General features: G+C 46.5%; 1 protein-coding gene across 3 annotated transcripts in view; it reads left to right on the forward strand.

Moving 5' to 3' along the window:
• LOC135920434 (sodium-dependent proline transporter-like) overlaps nucleotides 1-22,750 on the forward strand; it is a 159,035-nt gene that overhangs the window by 4,101 nt on the left and 132,184 nt on the right. For all 3 annotated transcript variants that reach the window (XM_070532798.1, XM_070532800.1, XM_070532799.1), the window contains exons 3-8: nucleotides 1,310-1,491; nucleotides 6,665-6,796; nucleotides 7,410-7,588; nucleotides 9,374-9,555; nucleotides 13,732-13,864; nucleotides 20,008-20,142. In XM_070532798.1, coding sequence (XP_070388899.1) covers nucleotides 1,320-1,491; nucleotides 6,665-6,796; nucleotides 7,410-7,588; nucleotides 9,374-9,555; nucleotides 13,732-13,864; nucleotides 20,008-20,142 — 933 coding nt within the window. In that variant the 5' untranslated portion in view covers nucleotides 1,310-1,319. The remainder of the gene's footprint in view (nucleotides 1-1,309; nucleotides 1,492-6,664; nucleotides 6,797-7,409; nucleotides 7,589-9,373; nucleotides 9,556-13,731; nucleotides 13,865-20,007; nucleotides 20,143-22,750) is intronic.

A 22,750-nucleotide genomic window follows, 5' to 3' on the forward strand; every position in this document is an offset into this window, starting at 1 on the left:
TGTGCGCTCGCCTTCCAGCAGCCGCTGGATAGAGAGCTGGAAGTTTATTTGCCGTGATCCTCCAGGAGCCGTCTAAGCGAATTGTTCTGCGCACACTTCTCAGCTGGCACCTCCAAAATATCATTACGTTCGATACGGTGGCACCAAGGGCGCCAGTCCTACCATGAAGTCGACTGGGTACTGGTGCTGCGCTGCGACGAGACGACAGCGATGCCGCCGGTGGGGAGGTGTGGAGAAAGCATGTTATTTTGAGCAGCCCCTTTTTTAGCGTGGGTGTGTCCTGACTGCGCAATTTCTATAAGTGTAAGGATATAGATGCAATCATTGTCGGCCAGAAATGACATTTGGGCGTTTCGTTATTATTGCGCTATGTAACGCTAGCGTTGAACAAGATGAACACTGACTAGTAACGAAGACACGAAAAAGCACTTTGTCGAGTCACCTTTGTGTGTTCATTCTCAATGTCCATCTCGTCCGCTCAGTGTGTCGCGCAGGTAGCGCACCTGTGAAATCCGAGGGAGTGTGTGGCGAATTGCGCGCGTTGGTGCATATATGAAAAGGCTGTCGCCCTCGGCCCCTCCAATAAAACAGACACAGACGGAGACGGGACGACGAGGACTAGCGCTGAAATATTCTGAAATTTCATAATTAGACAGCCATGCGTTAATTAGTTCTATTTTTTTACTTTTAACTATTCGCTGCTGTTCAAAATTTGTCATAAAGACTAAGCACTGAACTGTTTTCACTTCGTTCGTTGTCTATGTCCCCCTTATATGAAATGTAGTGGCCGATACAACTACTAATGCACGCCTGCTAGCGAAACATTCGGTAAGTGCCATACAATGAGCTGACGTACGTGATTAACGGATCGAAGAATCTAAGGAATAATGGGGTAGTGTGAATCCATGTGCCATGATTCCATCACGCGTAAATTTAGTGCGCAATTATTGATGTACCACGCAGCCTAATATAAATGAGCACTAGGGTGGGCTACCAAAAGCACCTGGAATTAACGTCAAACACGGCCGATGCATTTGTGTCGTTTGCATATAGCAGCCTGGTGCTACTGCTTTAGCAGAGGCAGTATGCCACACGGTTAAACGTGAAGAATTCTTAGCACATGCGTACTCACAGTTCGCAGAAATTAAGACTAATACATTATGCCGTGAACGAAGCAAACAGCACCAGATCAAATCCTTAACAGCATGGACGGCATTACAAACGCCTTGCTCTTTCGAAGTAGCCCCTATATCTTCAGTCGTTGTGTACACCTGACTAAGTTGCGCGACGGACGTTTCGCGCGTGGCAGTGCGGCAGCCATGTCGAGCGGCGGAGACGGGGGCTCAGGCTCAAGCGACGCCGCCCTGGCGGGCCCTCCCGACAAGGACTACTACGACAGCACACGGGCCATAGCCTACATGAGCGTCTGCATCGCGCTCAGCTACCAGTGTCTCACCGAGTTTCCCTACCTGCTCGTCATGCACGGAGGAAGTGAGTTTGTCCTGGCGCTCTTAAGACCAACGAACCTATAGGCAATTGCACTGAAATTGCAATGATATTTTTTGGAAGTTTACTACGAAGAAAGAAAGAGATGAAGCCAAATGGGAAAGGTAGAAATGCGCGTGTATAATGCAATTTATTAGAAGATATCACTCACTAAACTGAAAGAGCGCAAATAAAACAGGCACGGGCAAGACAGGCAGCCGCACAACCTCTCTTCAGCTTATCCCGTAAAATATGCCAGCTCTCCCAAGAGCACGTCTCGTAACAGATCTGTTCGGGCCTTCGGCTTTTACTATTCGATGTTATAGCTACTGAAACGGGGTGAAAGCAATTCCATTCTTTAGAATATTGCGGTGGCAATGGTTGATGAAATGCATTGGTCCTTACGAACAAAATTGAAACCTTTCGATGATAATGCAAGCGCAACCTGATGACAAGGTATTATCAACTCACTATGCTGCAAGGTATGATAAAATACCCTATACAATCAAGCGTATGTGTTCATGTTGTACTGCAACAACATTATGAGATAATTTGATCCCTATTCATAACTATCGTCGTGACTTCGCCAACATGATGGTCATCGATGAGTTATGACATTCTGGTTTACTGTTTCTGTAGTCGCTGTCTGCGAGTCAACTTACCTGCAGTAAACCGAAGTATACCCACGCAAAGACTGCTTTTTGCTCGTTGCGTACAAACACGTCAGGTGTACATCCAAACTAACGATGTGGCTATCGCTGTAGAACTCGCTACGCGCCTACCATACCTATTGCTATATAACCGCGCACACATACATTCCATACCTGACTACAGCTGTCTATTTATTGTACAACCACCTCGACAAAAAGGAATGTGGCGCAGAATATTGAAGAATGCAGTGTGGCCGCAGCACTCACGTAAGCTGCTCTGTCACGTTCCATTGTTATTGCCCCAGCGTTACCACATTATATTACAATGGCAAATGGCAATGGCACGTGAGGCAAATTTTTACCGTCGACGTATCGTGCGCGGGCCATCAGAATGAGCAGCCCGCGCACCCTACACTGCGATATCCAGGGCAATCGAGCGAGCGTGAGCCAAAAAGGATAGGAGCTTGATGTGCGCCGTTCTTCCGCCTTCTCATGGAGGCAGTAAAACAACCAAGAGAGAGCCTGGTGCCAGGTAGCTAGCCTCGGCAGACTATGACGTCGCCCATGTTGTTTTCTTTTTTTTTTTGCGGGAACTATCTAAGCTTCGTTTCTTGGGAAGTCAGCCGTCCATGGTTGCCGAATTATGCAGTGGATTGTCTGGTTGGTGGCAGCATTTAATGAAGCCTGACGTCACGCGACAGGCATGGATGAACAGACGTTTTTTTGTCAACCTTCAGCCGCGCGTATCGCGCTTTCGTAAAGATTTGCTACCTTGAAGCACAAAGGAAGGCGAGGGCACTTGGTGCACGACCATGCACTAAATTTAAAAGTTAGAATTCTAGGTATACCACAAATTCGAGTTTGTTGGATTTGAACCTATTTAACAAATGGAAACGATAGGTAAATTTGGGCGGTCAACATTCAGAAGATCTGCTCCACTCACCTTTGGTATACCTCAAGGCAACGCGATAGGGTCTTTACTGCTCCTTTTGCATAATAATGATACTGTTGTACAATGATTACAATGATGTCGACACCAGTCTGGGTAATATAGATCAATTGTTTAAACACTAGGGTACTAAGCACAAGCTAATGCGTCTGCCATGCAATTGCGCACAAAAGAAAGATCAACTTCTATACTCTTAGCCATTGCGGTATTTACCATTACAAGTCACTGGGTATACGTTATGTCGGTGTTACACTGACTTCCCCTATCTCGTAACCTCCATATTGGTAACATTTGCTCATCTGCCTTCCGCAAGTTCTTGTGTGCTGAATCGTATACTTGAAGCCGCTCCTACTAACTTTTCTGTCATGTTTCCTTTCTTATTTAGGACCAAGCTAGAATGTGCACACAACGTGTGGGACCCCTGCACTAAATCTAATGCTTACAGTCGTATTCAGAGGAATGTTCCAAGAGCTATATGTAACAAACTTGCCGGTGTTAAAGACTCACGCTTAAAGGTCGTGGAACATAACGACATGCAGCTGTTAGAAGTACGAAAGCAAAAATGTGAGCCTGAATTTCTCTCCCGACTTAACAATAACAAACAAGCTTCAGATAAATCATGTTTATCACCTATAACTAGCAGGCCTACCTCCACCACCATCAAAAGCGCAATTAACGCCATGCGTGCGTTTTGCACTTACTGACCGGTTCCAGTTTTCTTTTTTTTTAAGGCCCATAGATTATCGGAATTCTCCCTGAATCAGATGATGACACTTCGAGCGAACACCAGTGCGCTTTCATCCTTGTTGATTTCTAATAATGAATTATTTTCCTTTATAATTGAGCTCCCTACTTGGACCTTGCGTCCGTATAGTTTTTAATAGATAAATAAATAAATAAATAAATAAATAAATAAATAAACTGCAGCTCGGCAGCCGAAAATTCTAGGTTACGCCGTACCCAAGGATGGATTATTCCCCGATCCAGCCAAACTTCGGGCCATCGCCGAGTTTCCTAAGCCATCATGCATCAAAGAATTGCGCTGTTTCATAGACATCTGCTCCTACTCCGGACGCTTTATTCGCAATTTCGCCGCCACCGTATCGCCCCTGAAGAAGCTAGTACTAAGAAGCAACGGGCTTCCACAAAGCTCCGCCATTTGCTATCGTCTTGGCCAATTGTGGGCCATTACGACGCGACAGCCCCTACCGAGGTGCACACAGATCCCAGCGGTGTTGGCCTCGGCGCTGTGCTTGCCCAGTGCAATCAAGGGTGTTTTGCGTATGTCGTGGCTTATATGCAAGTCGTACGCTTACGAAAGCTGAGACCTATTACAATGTGACAGAAAAAGAGTGCCTGACCATCATCTGGGCTCTCTCCAAGTTCAGGCCTTATTTGTTCGACCATCCACTTGATGTAGTCACGGACCACAGTGCGCTATGCTGGCTGTCGTCCTTGAAAGATCCTTCAGGCCGCCTCAATGCCCAGTGGGCAATTCGCCTGCAGGACTAGGATATCCGCGTAGTGCGATGCAGCGGACACCAGCATGCTGACGCCGACGCCCTCTCGCGCTATCCTTTGCCTGAAGACAATGCCTGCTGCTCACTATACCACTTTACCATTTCTTCGCTCAACCTTACCACCATCGCGTCTGAGCAGCGCAAGGACCATTGGATTGCGTCCCTTATAGACTAGCTTTCTGGTTCATCAGCACAACCAAGCACTCGCTTGTTGCGTCGGCAAGCTCACCATTTCGCCATTCGCGACAACCTACTTCATCGACGCAATTATAACGCCGACTAGCACCACTGGTTATTAGTTGAAGCTCGCAGACTGCGTTCAGAGATCTGCGCAGCTTTCCACTCCGATCCACTGTGTGCAACTCAGGAGTTTTAAAACGTAGCAGCAACTTCTACAGCGGTAATACTGCCCAGGTATGCACCCCTACGTTCAGAAGTTCATTCGCTCTTGCCCCAATTGTCAGGGGCGGAAATCATCATCACGCTTCTCGCCAGCTATGTTGCAACCTCTACATTGCCCTACCCGGCTATTTGGGTCCGTGGGCATCGACATGTGTGGGCCCCTCCCCCTGACATCGACTGGAAACCGCTGGGCCATTGTGGCAGTCAACCATCTCACGCGGTACGCAGAAACAGCCGCCGTCACTGCAGCTACAGCACGTCATGTTGTCTCATTCCTGCTTAGTCCTTTCATCCTGCGTCAAGGGCCACCTGAGGAACTGCTCAGTGATCGCAGATGTGTCTTCATGTGCGAAGTAGCTGAAGTCATTCGTAAAGGGGGGGGGGGGAGCACGTTGTTCATCGTACAACTACCACGTATCATCTACAAATGGCTTACGGAAAGCTTCAACCGTATGCTCGGTGACATGCTTGCCATGTACGTCGTTTCTGACCACTCAAATTGGGACGTCGTTCTGCCCTTCGCGGCCTACGTGTAAAACACCGCTACTCGGAGCACCACCGGATTTCCACCCTTTTTCTTACTGTTCGGTGGCCACCCGTCGCACACCATCGACACAATTCTACCACACCGACAGAATGCATCTGAATATGCGCCCATTTTCGCCCCGGCAAGATATGCTGAAGAGTACCGCGATCTCGCTCGGGAATTTACCTCCATTGATCAAGAGCGCTAGAAGAGCAGTCGCGGTGACACCATTCCTGCGCCCACCTTCCTACCTGGTGCGCTTGTGTGGCTCTCGGTTCCTTCCACTGCACATCGTCTCTTTTGAAAACTACTACTCATGTATGAAAGGCCCGACCATGTCGTCGAACTCGCATCCCCCATCAACTACCTGATCTAACCCGTTGAACCGTCTTCGAACATGCGCCGTTGTGGACGAGACATTCTCAACGTCGAGCGCCTCAAGCCGTACTATGATCCAGTCATATTGAGGAGCTGTTGATCACCGGATGGCTCCCTCTTCGTTTCCGGGGGTAATTGCAGCGAAGTAGAGGGGCGCTATAGTGGGCCATACTCTCCAGCACTTTTGCTCGAGAAACGCCGCTCGTGCTGGGAGTCCATGCCCAGCTCTATAACGGTTGGCCCCAAACGACGGTGACTAATAAACGCCTTTACAAAACAAATAAATTAATACAATTTGAAACGTGCCTCTTGCGTTTGCCGCGACAATTAGTGAAATCGCCAGCGTTCTCGCCTTGGAAGTCCATGGAAAATGACGAAGCGTGGTCTAACTTTTCCACGCATTTTAATAACGCTCGTCGCATCAGCCGCAGTGCGCCTTCAACTGCCAGGCATGTATTCTTTTTAGCCCGTCCGCATTTGCGCCTATTAAAAAGGTGAGATGGAACCGCCGCAGCAGGCATAACCAAAGCGAGGCGGCTAGAAGCCACAGCTTGCCTATCACGTGACGAGGGCTTATCTTTCTTTTATATTTTTTATGACTAGTCGTCGAGATTCTCACCTGTCCTTGCCTCCTAGTTTGTTTCCGACCTTCATGTGCGTGGCCAAAGTTGGAGGGCGTGTGATCAAGCGTACACTAGGCGATATGTGCTCTTCCATCCAGATAACACATATTTTTTCTATTGGACTATTGCAGTGTGCTTCTTCTTGCCGTACGCGGTTGTCTTGGTAGCGGTGGGTGTTCCTATGGCCGCCTTCGAGATGCTGATTGGACAGTTCCGCGGAAAGGGATGCCTTGAGATCTGGACCTGCGTCCCAGTCGGAAAAGGTATCTGCTATGGAGAAAACAGGAATAAAAACACTGTAGGCGCCCTACATATGTTAGCCTGAAAGTAAACATAAATTACCAACCTTCAAAAACCCCAGGTGGCAGAAGTGACTCGGATCGCTCCTTTGCGGTGTACCGCGTAAAGCCTGTAAATTGTTGCTTACAACATTTGGGTTGGTTTTTCTTTCAACAGGCGTAATTTACGAGTACATTGTTACCACTGCCCTTCTTTATTTATGTAAAATGGCTTGAAGGTCTTGCTACGGGGAACAGAACGTTGCATCTTGTTTTTTCGGAACTTGTTTTCCTCTTGTGAATATTTGGTGTCGTATATTTATTTTTCTATTTTTTTAATGTTCGCCACAACACCACATGGCGATTTCAGTGTGTAAGAATTAAGAAATAAAATGAAAATGACTAGGCAGATATGACCTTGCGCTGCGATCTGTGAACCTTGATGTGTGGCCTTTCTCTTTGTGCCTTGCAAGCTTTCGTTCAACAACGGTTATTTTTGCGACTGCAGTGCTGCTTAACTACAGCGCCCATAAAGCAGCTCGTGTATGATTTGTGTTCTACATTTGAAACTGACCACGATGCCTTTGACTTGTCGCAGGCATCGGCATGGCAATGCTGCTGAAGACGTTTGTGATCTGCGCGTACAAGGCGTTCGAGAACGCGTGCACCTTCTTCTACTTCCTGCAGACATTCCAAGATGAGCTTCCCTGGAGCCACTGCTACACCTGGTGGGGCGCCTCGGACCTCAACTGCCGGGAGAGGAAGCTCAACGAGACGGTCGGTTTGGCTCGAGCTTCCTTGATTATGCATTTTAGAGCCGCAATTCCTTGCCGAGTTCCAGGCATTTCTTCGTGCAAATCTGGCCTCAAACGCGGAACGCCGTAGACGCATGCTTCGACGAGTGGCATAGAACGTCCTTTCTCACACAACCCTACACTTTCCTCTTGGGAGTCTGCGCTGCTCAGCACAAGCCAGCAGGAACAGCAACGGCTGATCCAGCGGGCTCGCGAAGTCGCGCATGGCAATGGAGCCCTGGACTGAGGGCCCCACTCATCGAGGAAATTTTCTACTCGCTTTATGAAATAAATGTTTATTCTCTCTCTCTCTCTCGCGTGCAAGCCAGTGCGTTGAGACGCTCGGTGCCTTTGGACCCGTAGTTACACTAGAAGAGACTGTAGCCCTAGAAACACCATGAGTGCAACAAGACAGCGGAATATATGCAATATGTACTGCAAGTAACTATGTGTTTGTAATATCGAGCCGGTCTGTAATTTACAGCAAATACAATAATTTGTTTGTATAACTTGCTGTTCTTAAGTACTAATTTATAGTCCCTGGAAATAACACTTCATATTGACACGCATACGTTTTTACCTTTCTTTGGTCACCGCGCCTTCCACCAGCTAGGTAATTTTAAACGTTATCGCTTGGCGCAGGACGCTCTTGCATGTATGAGAAGTTTCGACAGTTGAGAATGTATGAGAATGAAATCGACAGTTTTATCCATTGGTTATTGTCGCCAAACCTTTCGTAATCTGATTGTATGCGCAACTCGAATTGTGCAGTACTTTTTGGAATCCCTGTGAGCCACAGCCATGACACTGGAACCTTCGACGAGTCATGTATAAAAGCCGACGTGCTTGATCAACTGATCACATTTTAGACGATCGCCGACTCTGCTCGCCGCCATCGTTGGGTTTGAGTGTTATTTGTTTTGCTGGGAACAATTACGCCCAGTAAAGAGCCTAAATCAGAAGTCAATCATTTTATGACGGAAAAATAGTGCATTACACTCATTCGAACTACCGCCAAATTCCATCCGAACCTTTATGGCAGGCCCTTCAATGTGATAAGCAACCACCGCTTTTCACCGCCTGAGGCAAGTTTAGCGTTATCACTTGGCGCAAGACGCGCCAACATGTATTGGAAGTTTCTCAAATGTTATGGATAGTTCTGTCCGTCGGCCATTGTCACGAAACCTTTCGTAATTTAATTTTATGAGCCACGTGACTAGTGTAATATACTTTCTGTAGCAATAAAAAGTTAAATTTGTAACACACAATTTTGACACTGTGTCGTTCTTCATCGTCACTGCCATGTGTAAGTATGCGCACACACATAGTTCATGAGCGAATAACACCAGGAATGCTTCGCTTTACAAAGATTTATACTTGACATGTGCTGTCTCGCCCCCGTCAAAGGGAGCGATCTGCATTGCACAGCATTTCGGATTTACTACGGTGCCTCGGTGACCCCGAGGTATGAAAATATTATTCCTAAAATACAACTATTCCTTACTCTGTAACTTGGAGCTATGATCTAGAATAAGTCATTCGCTTGTAGCAAACCAAATATATTGTAGGAGAGTCGTTAGGTTTTTAACGCAAAATAAGCGAAAATTTCTGAAGGCATTGTATTCGTGACACTACGCTTCTATTCTGCCGTCACCGGCAAAATTACGTGTGTCCTCACTGGGCTTCAAAGTACCCCCTGGCGCATCGCGATTTCTGAATCACACGGCGAATATGACACGGACATGCATGAGCAGTGGATCTCACGCAGCGCCAGTGCCAGCTTGCCAAGGAGAATGTGTACATGAAGACCCAGGAGCCCAACTACGACCCTGGCAAGAACGCCACCGTGTTCACCTTGTGCGGAAAAGTCGTTACGGCATCCTACGTCGACGCCTTGAACCTGTCGGACTGCTTGGACCCACGGGGCTATTCCGAGAACGCCTTCTTTCTGTAAGTTAGCACACGTTCGTTGTGGAAGCAACAATAATTGTGCCAATTCCAAGATCTGCGGCGGGAAGCATCTCAAAGCGCTCAAGTGAACGTAAGACGTTGATGCACAAAGTGCGTTTTATTAAGCCGAGATACCCTTACGCAAGAAGGCATGGTTTAGTGAAGTACTAGAAGCAGTATGGCAAGCTTGTACCTATACCAGAAATGCCTAGGGAATGTCCACGCTCTCAAAATTCTTCACAAGGGCGAAAACATATTAATATAAGCTAATCAGACAAGCAGATGTCTGTACACTGTGATCCATTTCAAGATTAGTTGAAATATACTGGATAACGCACAAGGTATTTGATGTAGAAATGTACCCAGAACGCTACATCACTGACCTATAATTTGCGGATGACGTTCCATTGAGTACCAGTGGAGATAAAAAATAGAAAGGAGATCTTTATTTGACACTGTATAAAAGTAGGTTGGAGGCTTCCTGTGCGAAAAATAGAGACATATGGTAATGTTAGCCCGCTAGAAAGCCGCAAGCACTTGTGATAGGTTTCCCGCACCTTGAAAGTGTGAATGAGTAGCCTTAGCTATGTGATGTAACCCAAAATTCTGTCATCATGAGAAACAAATCTCACAATTACTAAAAATGGCCTGGTATACTTGTGGCAGGAGTGCTTAAGCAATGATGAGCGTCCTAATACAAAGAATGTCAAGGGCTCACGCATTCGGGCAAACGCGTGTAAAGAGTTAGGTCGGGTTTACAGGGCGGGGACTTCGTAGAGTAAGCATATTGGGGCTCAGCAACCAATTTACTCTGCTGTAGTTAGGCCTAAGCATTTTTTCTAGCTCTACATTTGTTGCACTGGTAGGCGTTTACAATGCAGCAGTCACCAGCACGGCAGGTAATGACGTGCCCCTTTGCAGCGTCGGTTGTTGTAGCACATTAATGCTCTTTTAGTAATTACAACTCCTTTGTGATTAGGTAGGAAACCACCTGCGAGCGGGTGGCTCGTGCTGTTAAGGATGTGCGATACCCGGTCGTCTGCGTAGGAGTCATCGAAGTAGCCAGTATTTTAGGAAGGCGAAATTGAATAGCATGGAATGATTGCACACATCGTATTTCTTTGTTATATTCCATCACGTTTTACCTGCACTGGAGAGTTTGTGTGTGCGACACCATGGTTCTTTATTTTCAGGGAATGTGATCTGGAGACGGCTGTTGTATTTATTAGCAAGTAGAAGGCATAATGTCGGGAATATTGTGGCTGCTCAGCGCTTTGAAAAGCTCTAAGGATAACGTTTGCTTCTTTTTATTCAACACGATAGTCGAAAATGTGCACAGGAGAAATTGTGAGAGCATAGATTCGCTCTGCAATAAAATCCCGCCATGGCCAGCCATGGGTGGCGCCAAACCCAACGTATGTATAGGTGGTAGCGATGCTTCCACAAAAGTCCATACGTTCAGTATGTGGTGGTTCATTGGCGGTTTATGGGACAAACTTCTGGCGGAAGAAAAAGTATTGTTACGACATATCTGACAGGGCGCGAAACTTGTTTCGGTGACCTGCCATGATAGCTGTATATCGAAATGCCCTGCCATTCTACTTGATGGACATTTCTACCTTTGAGCGCGCAAAGCGATGCAGAAAAAGTTCAGCCGCACTGGTGTCGAAATTTCACCCCTGCAAAGAACATACTTTCTGTGTAGGTCAACGAAGGCTTTAGGCGTAGAGTGCTGGTCCTATCGTAGGACGCCAAGCCCGTTGGCCGGTGCAGTTAGGCGAAAAGAACTAAAGTAAACAATTATCTGCCAGTTTTCACTCACTACTTTTGACTGAGCAGGTAATGAAACGATGAAGCTACTCGCGGCACCAAATTCAGACAAACGTCGACAACTTTACGAGCGTGCCTTCTGCACTCAGCGAGTGCTGCATTGCATTTCAATGATAGCGGCTTAGCGGCGTCAACTGACACGTGACCATCGTACTTACGATGGACGCTAAAAAAAAGTATTCATTGATAAAAATAAACTAAACAGAGTATTCTGTTCTTTACTCGTCAGGCATGGAAAAAATTGACAGGTGTTTTATTTTCAATAAAGAATCTAACTCTGTCGCACTTTAACTAAAATCCACTTTTGTTTCCTAGTATTCGTTTCCTCCAAACAAGTCGTGCTTCAATCACTGCTCCAATAACCAACCTTGCTGATGACGACGACAATTTGTTAGAACCGCTATTCGCCGGAAGCTTCGCGACCGATTTGGATCGACATTGCCAAATCTAAGGAACCGCGTGTTCTGCGTCCCGCGCTAGTTCAGTGAAGCGCTAATGGCGGCTTTTTCTTTCTTGGGCATCAATAATTCCTACATTTTCAAGATTTTTGTGACTAGTGCACTCATTCTTCAAATGCTCAAAGGTTGTTATGTATCCGTGTTACCTTAAGGTAGGCGTTAATTCGTCATTTTACAAATTATAAAATTTATTCGCTGAATTATTGCATTGCTCACAAACATTGCCTTTATCTCCCAGCACGCTTTCAATAACTATTCCCCTGCAGCATAACTGTCCCGTTTACTAGAAAATGATATCTTAATATGAGGAAAATATTGAAGATAAACATACGTGGGCAAATTAGGAAATATTTCCCCCTGTTTTTTATTAGTCAAGCTAACGTACATACAGGCAATTAAAACATACGTACTATTCTACGCACCTCACACTAGTTTTCCACCTAGTTTTAATATGAGTTCAGAGATTTGTCTCATCGCAGCACCAAATTTCAGATGTCCCTGTCGTCAGTCAGCGATGCACGAAGCCGTTTATTGACATGCATCTCTTCACGGCCTTTTGTGAACTCAACATCACCACCTCACACTTCGGAAAGCGAGACATCGCTCCTCATGCGTGGGCTGCATTTGCCAGTGGATTTCGGTCTGCGTTCGTTCGTTGCTCCATAGAAAACAAATTACACTTGGTTGCTCGTACTCCGTGGACGTGCGAAGCACAACCGCTGTCTTCAACAACTGACAGCAGCACCGTGCCGTGTGGCTCCCTGCAGATAAGGCCGTGCCTCTCCAAGAAAGGTACATCACTGGGAATGAACACGTTGACTTGGCATTTACAGCCGTTATTTAGCTGAAAAAAATTATGCAGATCCCATGCACTATGGGAATCGATGTAAGCGAAGCGTCCTCAATATTTTGGCGTCACTTGGATGTCAATTGGTTAGAGAGACATGATATCCTGTGAAGAGGAATATACATCCCACCAGTCAAGCAGCGCGATGGTGCCTAACTTGTCTTTTGTCATCAGACGCCTGCATTTGATTTACTTGATGACCATTTCCTGTGTACTTAAGGCTCTCCTGCACTCTACGTTTATCCTATCTAAAATTTACATTGTTAAGTGCGCGGTGTTTGCCACAGAGAGCCCTTAGTCTAGCGACCACTATGTTTTGGTAGGAAGATTCCAAATCTTGAGAGATTATATTCGCTTTAACACCTTCGTGTTTTTGGAGCCCTGGCGACTTTGTATTCACTACGTTAGTAGGTAGATGGCCACTGAATTGTCCTGGCAAAATTTCTAAATATAACTTGTCCAAGTCCGGTGCCTCAACCCCATTTTATCTCAAGTGAGATTATGTGCCTCCAGTTCTCGCTACTTCTGAAGACACACAAAAGAGTTTATTGCTTAGCTACCTGTACGCATCAAAGCTGTTTTATAGGTAATGCATGACATTGAGGCCTCATATCGTTAAAGACTGTCGACTCGCCACCGCACAAAATATGTAAAGATGCTCAGTTCCTTAAGAAAAATAACAAAGGCTTTTGGGAGGAATTAAAATAACCGAAACAAAAATTGCTGAGCGAGCGTCACCATTTTCATTTCACAACTTTTCGTAGAAATTGCAGTGTTTTCCGGACCGTTCCTAATTTTCTAAAAAGACCTGTTTCATTCTGTAGTCTCCAATATCATGTTCGCGCGAGCTAAAACTTCGATCAGCAAAGCGCTGTCATGGCTTCCAGATCTAGAATTTCTTGATTGTGCTGAAATTGTTGCAATGCGTTGAAATAAAAAGGAAAAAAAAATTACGAAAGTGCAAGCGCGCACCTTTAATTAAGATGCGCGGCGTTCTTCTGCAATTTGCTTCCTCTTAGGACGAACACTATGTATTTCCAGGCACGGCATGCTCAAGGTGACCAATGGCATCGACGAATTCGGCGGGATTCGCTGGGAGCTGCTCGTTTGTTACATCTTCACCTGGTTCTTCATCTTCGTCTGCACGGCGCAGGGAGTCGCTGCAGTCGGACGGGTACGGTGTTTGGTTCTAATGTGTTGTTACTGTTCAGAGCGCACGCACAATTTACCTGTGGGGTTACGTTTTCTCCGCATGCAGTCTTCGCGGGCTAGCGGTTACGTCGTCAGTACGATCTAAAAGAAAGGCAAACAGTTGAAGGACGCTTAAACTTCGCCTTTAAGAGTGCAACGCCAATAGCATTCAAAGATCTCCGACTGCTTCTCCTGCTTCTCGGCAACTGCAGCTTATGTAACCATAAAGTTTGCCGCGACAGGTTGTCGGCGAACGCTTTGCAAGAAGGCGATCTCTCTGGCAGAAACACTGCCTCTTGTGTCGGCCAATCCCACAGGTAGTACAAATCCGCGATTAAAGAATTACACTAGTTTCAAGTTTCTGTTGTTGTTTCGCACTTTTAATATTTATATCTGAGAAGATTTAACATAATATGCATGCGCTATCGGCATTTATTTCATGACATTTCTTATAGGCTGTCATTCTCAAATTTCCGAGGAATAACTTTGTCAAGAACGTAAGACAAGGTTTCAGTAACATTACTGATAGATATGTGTGGCAATATAACCCGCTTATACCACATGCCATATGGCAAAACGTGGCATGTACATACACCTATATATATGCGACAGTTTTCGCTCACGGACAACTCTGTCAACGCCATCACCGGATTTTCTGTGACACGAGGTCTTTGACGCTGTTTCGTTAGACCTTTCTCAGATACGTGGTAATCCGAGCGGCTCACATATCTAAGGCACCGGAGCTGTATAAGGGAGTTAGCGCGTGCTTCTGTCTAAGGGTCTGTTTTGCCAAGATTTTGCAAATGCTTCATTGTAACCAAGTTGTGTATGAAAAATTTATGCGTGGCTCTCCTATGGCAAACACGAGAGACCAGTGAAGTTGGGGCAAGGCTAGTAGGGAGAACCGCACACAAGACACACGAGCGCCGGCAACGCGTCCCTACGGCTCCGCGTGGCCACCGCCGTAGTAGACGCCGGGGTTGTCTCCACTATGTACGGAGCGGCGGGCGAGGAGGAAATCGACGCACCCTAGCAGCCGTCGGAGAAGAACTCCCCTCCTCCCTCGCCTGACCCTTCCCTGCCTCGCGCGCCACAGGAGAGGGCCCGCACCCAGGTCACGTTCCTCGCTCGCGCGAGCACCGCTCGTTCTCCGCTAGGCTCCACCCACCCTCGCCGCGTCGCTATGCTGCGCGATGCTATTTTTAAACTCTGTTTTCACTCTCTCTTATCTCTCTCTTTCCCACATCGGCGAAGCTGCTCACGTCAAGAGAAACCCAGCGAGGTTCTAACAGCTCCATTGTAAAACTTGGGTTTTTTAATTTCATCATCATCATCAGCCTGGCTACGCCCACTGCAGGGCAAAGGCCTCTCCTATACTTCTCCAACAACCCCGATCATGTACTAATTGTGGCTATGCCGTGCCTGCAAACTTCTTAATCTCATCCGCCCACCTAACTTTCTGCCGCCCCCTGCTACGCTTCCCTGCCCTTGGGATCCAGTCCGTAACCCTTAATGACCATCGGTTATCTTCCCTCCTCATTACATGTCCTGCCCATGCCCATTTCTTTTTCTTGATTTCAACTAAGATGTCATTAACTCGCGTTTGTTCCCTCACCCAATCTGCTCTTTTCTTATCCCTTGACGTTACACCTATCATTCTTCATTCCATAGCTCGTTGCGTCGTCCTCAATTTGGGTAGAACCCTTTTCGTAAGCCTCCAGGTTTCTGCCCCGTAGGTGAGTACTGGTGAGACACAGCTATAATATACTTTTCTTTTGAGGGATAATGGCAACCTGCTGTGCATGATCTGAGAGTGCCTGCCAAATGCTCCCCAGCCCATTCTTATTCTTCTGATTATTTCCTTCTCATGATCCGGATCCGCCGTCACTACCTGCCCTAAGTAGATATATTCCCTTACGACTTCCAGTGCCTCGCTGCCTATTGTAAATTGCTGTTCTCTACCGAGACTGTTAAGCATTTAAGACTGTTAAGACTGTTTTTAATTTAAAATCACTTAAAAGCAGCCCACGGCGCGAAAGTACTCATAAGAACTGATAAGTCAACTTAGCCATACCGTTCAGACGGGACACTCACGAAATGTTTCTTGATTTCTGCCTTTAGTAGAATACTTGCAACGCCGAGGCAGTAAAACGCCACGCTATAAAGAAAAATACTGGCAAGCCTTATCTCACGATGGATGCCGTCGTTAGTATGATTAGCTAAAAGATAATATGGCGACGCACCATTTTACAAGCACAAAAACGTGTAAGCAGCAGAACCCCCCTCTCGCACTTCTCATTGCACGCGCTACGTCATCTAGCGGAGGCGCCGGTAACGTCGCGCGCCGCGCGGGTTCAACTTTGTTGAGCACCGGAGAACACATGGAGGATCTCTTTTGTCATTGAACAGCACCACATATCAAGTGGCATGTATTCAGTGATTTAAGAAGGCGTCACAGAGCTTCATTAAAGAGCGCGACATACGCTGTTCCGTACAGTCATTGACCCAAGTTCTTCTTCGTGATTTGGGAGGGGGAAAGTACGCTCAGTTCTGCAGCCCATATGGAAGCACGGTGCAGCGTACTGGGGATGGGGGCGGGGGATGGAAGATGAGGGGATAGAGGAGGAAAGGGAGAGTAGGTTTCAGGCAGCACACGTCAGCATCATTCAGGGGCGATGGCCGGCGCGCGAGGCAGAGGCCATGGGAGGTCGAAGTCTATTGGCGGTCTAGGAGCCAGTTTGAGTACACATATTCACGCAGGCCCTCACCACAGCACCCAGATGCGTTACCCGTTAGATCATGCAATGCCCAGTGCACCAATTTGGCTGGAGAGCAGTTAGATCGAGACAGACAGACAGACAGACAGACAGACAGACAGACAGACAGACAGACAGACAGACAGACAGACAGACAGACAGACAGACAGACAGACAGACAGACAGACAGACAGACAGACAGACAGACAGACAGACAGACAGACAGACAGACAGACAGACAGACAGACAGACAGACAGACAGACAGACAGACAGACAGACAGACAGACAGACAGACAGACAGACAGACAGACAGACAGACAGACAGACAGACAGACAGACAGACAGACAGACAGACAGACAGACAGACAGACAGACAGACAGACAGACAGACAGACAGACAGACAGACAGACAGACAGACAGACAGACAGACAGACAGACAGACAGACAGACAGACAGACAGACAGACAGACAGACAGACAGACAGACAGACAGACAGACAGACAGACAGACAGACAGACAGACAGACAGACAGACAGACAGACAGACAGACAGACAGACAGACAGACAGACAGACAGACAGACAGACAGACAGACAGACAGACAGACAGACAGACAGACAGACAGACAGACAGACAGACAGACAGACAGACAGACAGACAGACAGACAGACAGACAGACAGACAGACAGACAGACAGACAGACAGACAGACAGACAGACAGACAGACAGACAGACAGACAGACAGACAGACAGACAGACAGACAGACAGACAGACAGACAGACAGACTGACTGACTGACTGACTGACTGACTGACTGACTGACTGACTGACTGACTGACTGACTGACTGACTGACTGACTGACTGACTGACTGACTGACTGACTGACTGACTGACTGACTGACTGACTGACTGACTGACTGACTGACTGACTGACTGACTGACTGACTGACTGACTGACTGACTGACTGACTGACAGACAGACAGACAGTATGGCCCAATTAGGAGTGTCACGCCCCCTAATTACGATGATCGCATTAAATTTAGGGATTACTGACTAAAATTGTGCAAAGCTCACTCTATTCAAGGGACGTATGTCCACGGCAACTTTATAATGCGTTTAACATTCTGTGGCTGCTCCACGTACTTCCTGGTGTCTATATGTTTCTGTTTTCCCGCCCAGTTACCAAGATTATCAAGCTTCGTTGACTAGGTAAGTGCTCATCAACGGCATGCCATCGTGTTTGTTCCATCGTCATTCCAAGCTTCGTATTCCTACTCTGGCCATTCCGTCGCCAGGCCATCGTTTTCCTGCAGTCATCATTGCCCAATTGTCGTCATGCCGTTGTTGCCACGCTTCCATCGCACCAGACTCATCATTGTAGAAACTGCGTCTCATTGTCCTCGTATCGTTGTCACACCACTTTCTTCCTATGGAAGTCATTCCTCCAGTCGTTATTTCATTGTACTTATGCTGTGTAGTTGTTGACTCATGATTACAACGTTGTTGTCACGCCATCGCCGTCATACAGTCGTCACGTCATCGCCGTGCATTAATCTTCAAGTCATCGTCATCACAGACTTGTGGTGATCCCATTGTCTCCTTGGCGTCGTTCTAAAAATAAAATATGGGGCTTTGTATGCGAAAACCTCCATCTCATTATGAGGGACGCCATGCTAAGGAAGTCCAAAATAATTTGGTCCACGTGGGGCTCCTTAACGTGCACCGGAACATAACACGTAGATGTTTTCGCAATTCGTCTCCATCGAAATGCAGCCTCCGTGGCTGGGATTTGATCGCGTGACCTCCTCATTAGCTGCCCAACGCCATAGCCACTAAGCAACCACGGCGGGTCACGCCATCGTTGTAGCTGTGTCGCCGTCATACAGTCGTTGGCAAGCCGTCATGGTCTTGGACGACCTTGGCGCGCAAATGTCATAGCAAATCGGGCCAAGTACAGATACATTGTAATTCGCCTATGTAGTCGCCTATGCAGAACCTCCGCAATTTCTAAACAAAGCTCACTTAAAGGGCCCCTAAAGTGAAAAATTATTTCTTCTGCATGAATAAATTACCGTCCTACAACAGCAAGAACACCACTCTTACAACGATAAGACGTTTGGTAAGCCAGAAAAAGAGCAAGAACGAAATACAGGTGGCGACGCCTAATTAAGTTCCCGCACCTGGCGGCTGTGACGTCTTGGATTTTGACGGCATCTTCTAGGGCCTACTAAATGTAAATAGCGGCACAGATTGACTACACTGTGTTCTAAAGGAACCATATATTAAACATGGTAAGTTTCGGGAACTTTTATTCCGCCAACGCGGCCCAGATGCGAAAACACACTTTGGAATCCCTGACGTCACGTTGACGTACCGGCGCTGGGGTTTCGGCGCGAAATTCAAATACTGATACTTGGACCTTCATTTTCTCATCTAATAATCCAACAATTTTTTTTAAATGACTGCCTGCAGGGTTCTTAAACGATGCTTCATGAGTCGAAACTGATTTATTCTTTCGCTTTAGTGTCCCTTTAAGCAATGTGATGTGTCTCTACATTGTTTGGATGCAATCCCGTTATCGTCTATAGTCACGGATTCTGCCGCAGTTTACGGTATGCGTTGATATAGTAAGTGTCGGAAAAAAGTCGGCTCTTCGACGTAGGCTGCACTGCCGGCTGTTTTTTGTTTTATATTTGACAACCTCTAGCGGCCACACTCGGGCTTTCGTCGGCATTTACTGTCGCCACATGAAAACCGATGTGGAACTCCTCCTAATCGCCTGGCTGAAAGACTAAAATTTACTCGTGGGTATCGATGTCGTGGCAACACTTTCAGAGGGGTGTTTACGATATTTTTTTATGAACAAGATGGTGCGCGATGCAGGAGTTTTCTCGGAGGTTTCCAGAATTTTTTCCTCGGAGAAAAAAATCACCGCAATCCATGGTCGAATTGCGAGCAGCGGAATGCGCTGTTTTTCTGTATCGAGGCGAAAAATATAACGTGAAAAATTTAAGATCAATTGTGATATTTGTCATCAATGCCATTCCTAGCACGTTATGGTTAGTCATACATCTGCCATTTGCATGTGCGAAACCCAAGTGCTCTATTTGCGTTTCAATAGTGGGAGTGTACAGCTAAATCTGCTATAGCGTATTCGTAGTTGTGCACCTGGCTTGGCCTCTGGTGTACAATAGGTCTGTGAAAGCGGAAATATGAAATCAAATATTTTTGATCTCAGGTGCTCAATCTTGTACACCGCAATGCTTGCATCCCGTCTTCTATTCGACGCCCAGCTTTTGCGAAGTCGTTGCGGAAGCGCAGGGACGCGGCCGAACATCACCTTCTGCTTCTCCGTCTGCTGGCGCAGATATCTGCAGTGATGGGCTTCCTGCCAGCGTGTCTCATGGCCGCCGTCGCGGCGAGAGCCCTCTACCTACCAGGAGCTCGGAGCTCTGTGTGGGAGCAGTTCCAGCCGCGGTGGAGCTGCCTGTGGGACAGCAAGGTATGCGCTAAATTATTCTGCCCTCGCTGGATCACAGGCAAAACGTTTTCTTCATGGTCGTATTAATGCGATAGCGTTAAAGACCCCGTGTCGCAGAAAATCCGGCGTCAGTGTCGGCGCTGGCGGCGACGTCCGTATGAGAAAAATCACCCCGATCCACGCAGGCCCTTTGTAGGGCGAGTAGGCGTTACTGAGCTAATTTAATTTCTCAAAGTAAATTGCGTCAGAAACTTCGTAATGTACGACTTACACACCACTTACAGAAATGATAGTGTCGGATTGTAATTTGAATATACGAGAAAACATAATTCTGTTAAGCGGAAACTGAAACACAAACCCCTTCACCAGCTGCCCTTTGACGTCTGTATTAGTAGGAGCATGGCGACCCGCTCGGTTCCTTGTAACACCATCCAGGTGGCGCTCGCCTTCGTGCATAGCTAAATCGCCGTTGATAATTTGAAAGTAGCGACACTCTCCTCCTCGCAGCGCTTACCTCCTCGATTTTCTTCACCCGCCGGCTGCGCACGGCATGCATATTCTCCTGGGCTCCCGCGGACGCTCCGCAGCATTCTATGGAGGCGTGTCATTTTGGGCCATTTGCGAGCCCCAGTGGTGTTGAAAATTTTGAGCAATGTTCATAACAGCATCAATAATGCTGGAGGCAACGTTTAAGAAGAGGTTGATTTTTTTGTTAAAGCCGTATGAACGGGGCATCCTGATGTAAAACGAGCTTTGAGGCGAGTTCTATACTTACTCCAGATAATATTTCTGACATGATGAAATCCTTTTCTTTGTGCATGTGATCAAGTATTGCTTGTAGCATATCCCTTTGTGTGGGGCTTATTAAGCGTGCGATCTCTGTTTCAAGGTTGCGTTGTGAGCTACAGAAAATATCACGTGACCGAAGGAAGGCCGGAAGCAAACTGAAGCACGTGCAGTCGTGTATAAGAGATGATTACTGATTAGCAAAGTGAAATAATGATTGATTAGGGATCGGATTAAGGAGGATTAATGTGTATTAAGGAGAATGGAGGCGAATTAAAGTCGATGAAAGGGGATTAGGGTCAATGAAGGTGGATTAAGGTGAACTAAGGAGGAATATGGTGGATTAAAGTGAATGAGGACGGATTAGGGTACATTAGGGGAATTAGGGTGCATGAAGGTTGATAAATGTGCATTAAGGAGAATTGCGTTGGGCTAGGGTGTATAGAAGTGAATGAAGGAGGTTTAGGGTGGATTAAGGAGGAGTAAGGTGCATTTAGGAGGATTAGCTGCATTAAGGAGGATTAGCTTGGTTAAAGTCGATGAAGGTGCATTAGAGTGAATGAAGGACGACTAAGGTCGATTAAGGAGAAATAAAGTGCATTAAAGAGGCTTAGGGTGGATTAAGGTCGAGGAAGTTGGACTATGATGGAATAAGGGCGATTAAGGCCGACTAAGGTGCACGATGGATATTATGGATTAAGGTTTATTACAGCAGGCTTTACAAGCTTAGTACTCCCTAACCCACTCTAATCCTTGTTCATGCACATCCATCCTTCCTAATACACGCTAATCTACCCTAATCCACCCTAATTGTTCTTAATACTGCTTCATCAATCCTAATTCACTTTAATCCACCCTAATCCACCTTAATGCTCCCTCATCCACCTTAACCGTCTTTTATACATTGTAATCCTCATTCACGCACTTCAATCCAGGTTAATCCTGCTTAATACACCTTAATACACTCTAATCCACTTCTGTCAACCCTAATACATCCTAATCGCTCCTAATCCTCCTTTATCAACCCTAATTAGCCTTTATCTACCCTAATCGACCTTACTTCTCCATCCACCTTAATCCTCCCTAATCCTTATTCAGGAACTCTAATCCATCCAATATATCTTAACACTTTTTCATCAACCCAAACCACCTTAATCCACCCTAATCCGTCATACTACACTCTAATCCTCCCTAACCCACCTTAATTCAATCGCTAATGAGTCAATAATTAATTTCTCTAATCATTGTCTTATACAGGGGTGGACATGGTTTGGGTCACCTCTGGCCTTCCTTGGGTCACGTGATATTTCATGTTCACAACGCGACCTTGAAACATAGAGAACTAAAGGCTTTCGCCTTAAAACTAAAAAGAAAAACGCAATGTGGACTAGATAGTGCTCATTCTCTGAAATGTCACGGGTACACTTGCCACTAATTTTATTAGGGTTGCACTCATTGTATCTGACTGACACACAGATCGAAGTACGCAAGAAATGATAGCTCTTCTACAAGCCGCTATTTCAATTTTCAGTAAAACAGGCAACAGATCCTAACAATCGCGAAAAGTGCGATCGAGAAGCTGTATCTTCGCCCATAATTGTTCACAGCGGATAGCAAAATCTATAGTGCTGCGTTTTCAAATGAATAACAGTTTGCGACGTGTGAGGTGATGGAGCCGCCGCAGATAATTAAGCAGACTGTGAACAACTGCATTTTTATCCAACGTACACATTGCCGCACGCTGGTGAGTAGGCCGGATGAATGAAAAAAAATTGTTGCATTACAGGATGCTTTGCTACGAGCAATAAGAAAGACGCCTCACCTCGCAAGAAACGCTGTTCTT

Source organism: Dermacentor albipictus, chromosome 2 (genome assembly GCF_038994185.2).
Source record: "Dermacentor albipictus isolate Rhodes 1998 colony chromosome 2, USDA_Dalb.pri_finalv2, whole genome shotgun sequence".
Lineage (NCBI taxonomy): Eukaryota > Metazoa > Arthropoda > Arachnida > Ixodida > Ixodidae > Dermacentor > Dermacentor albipictus.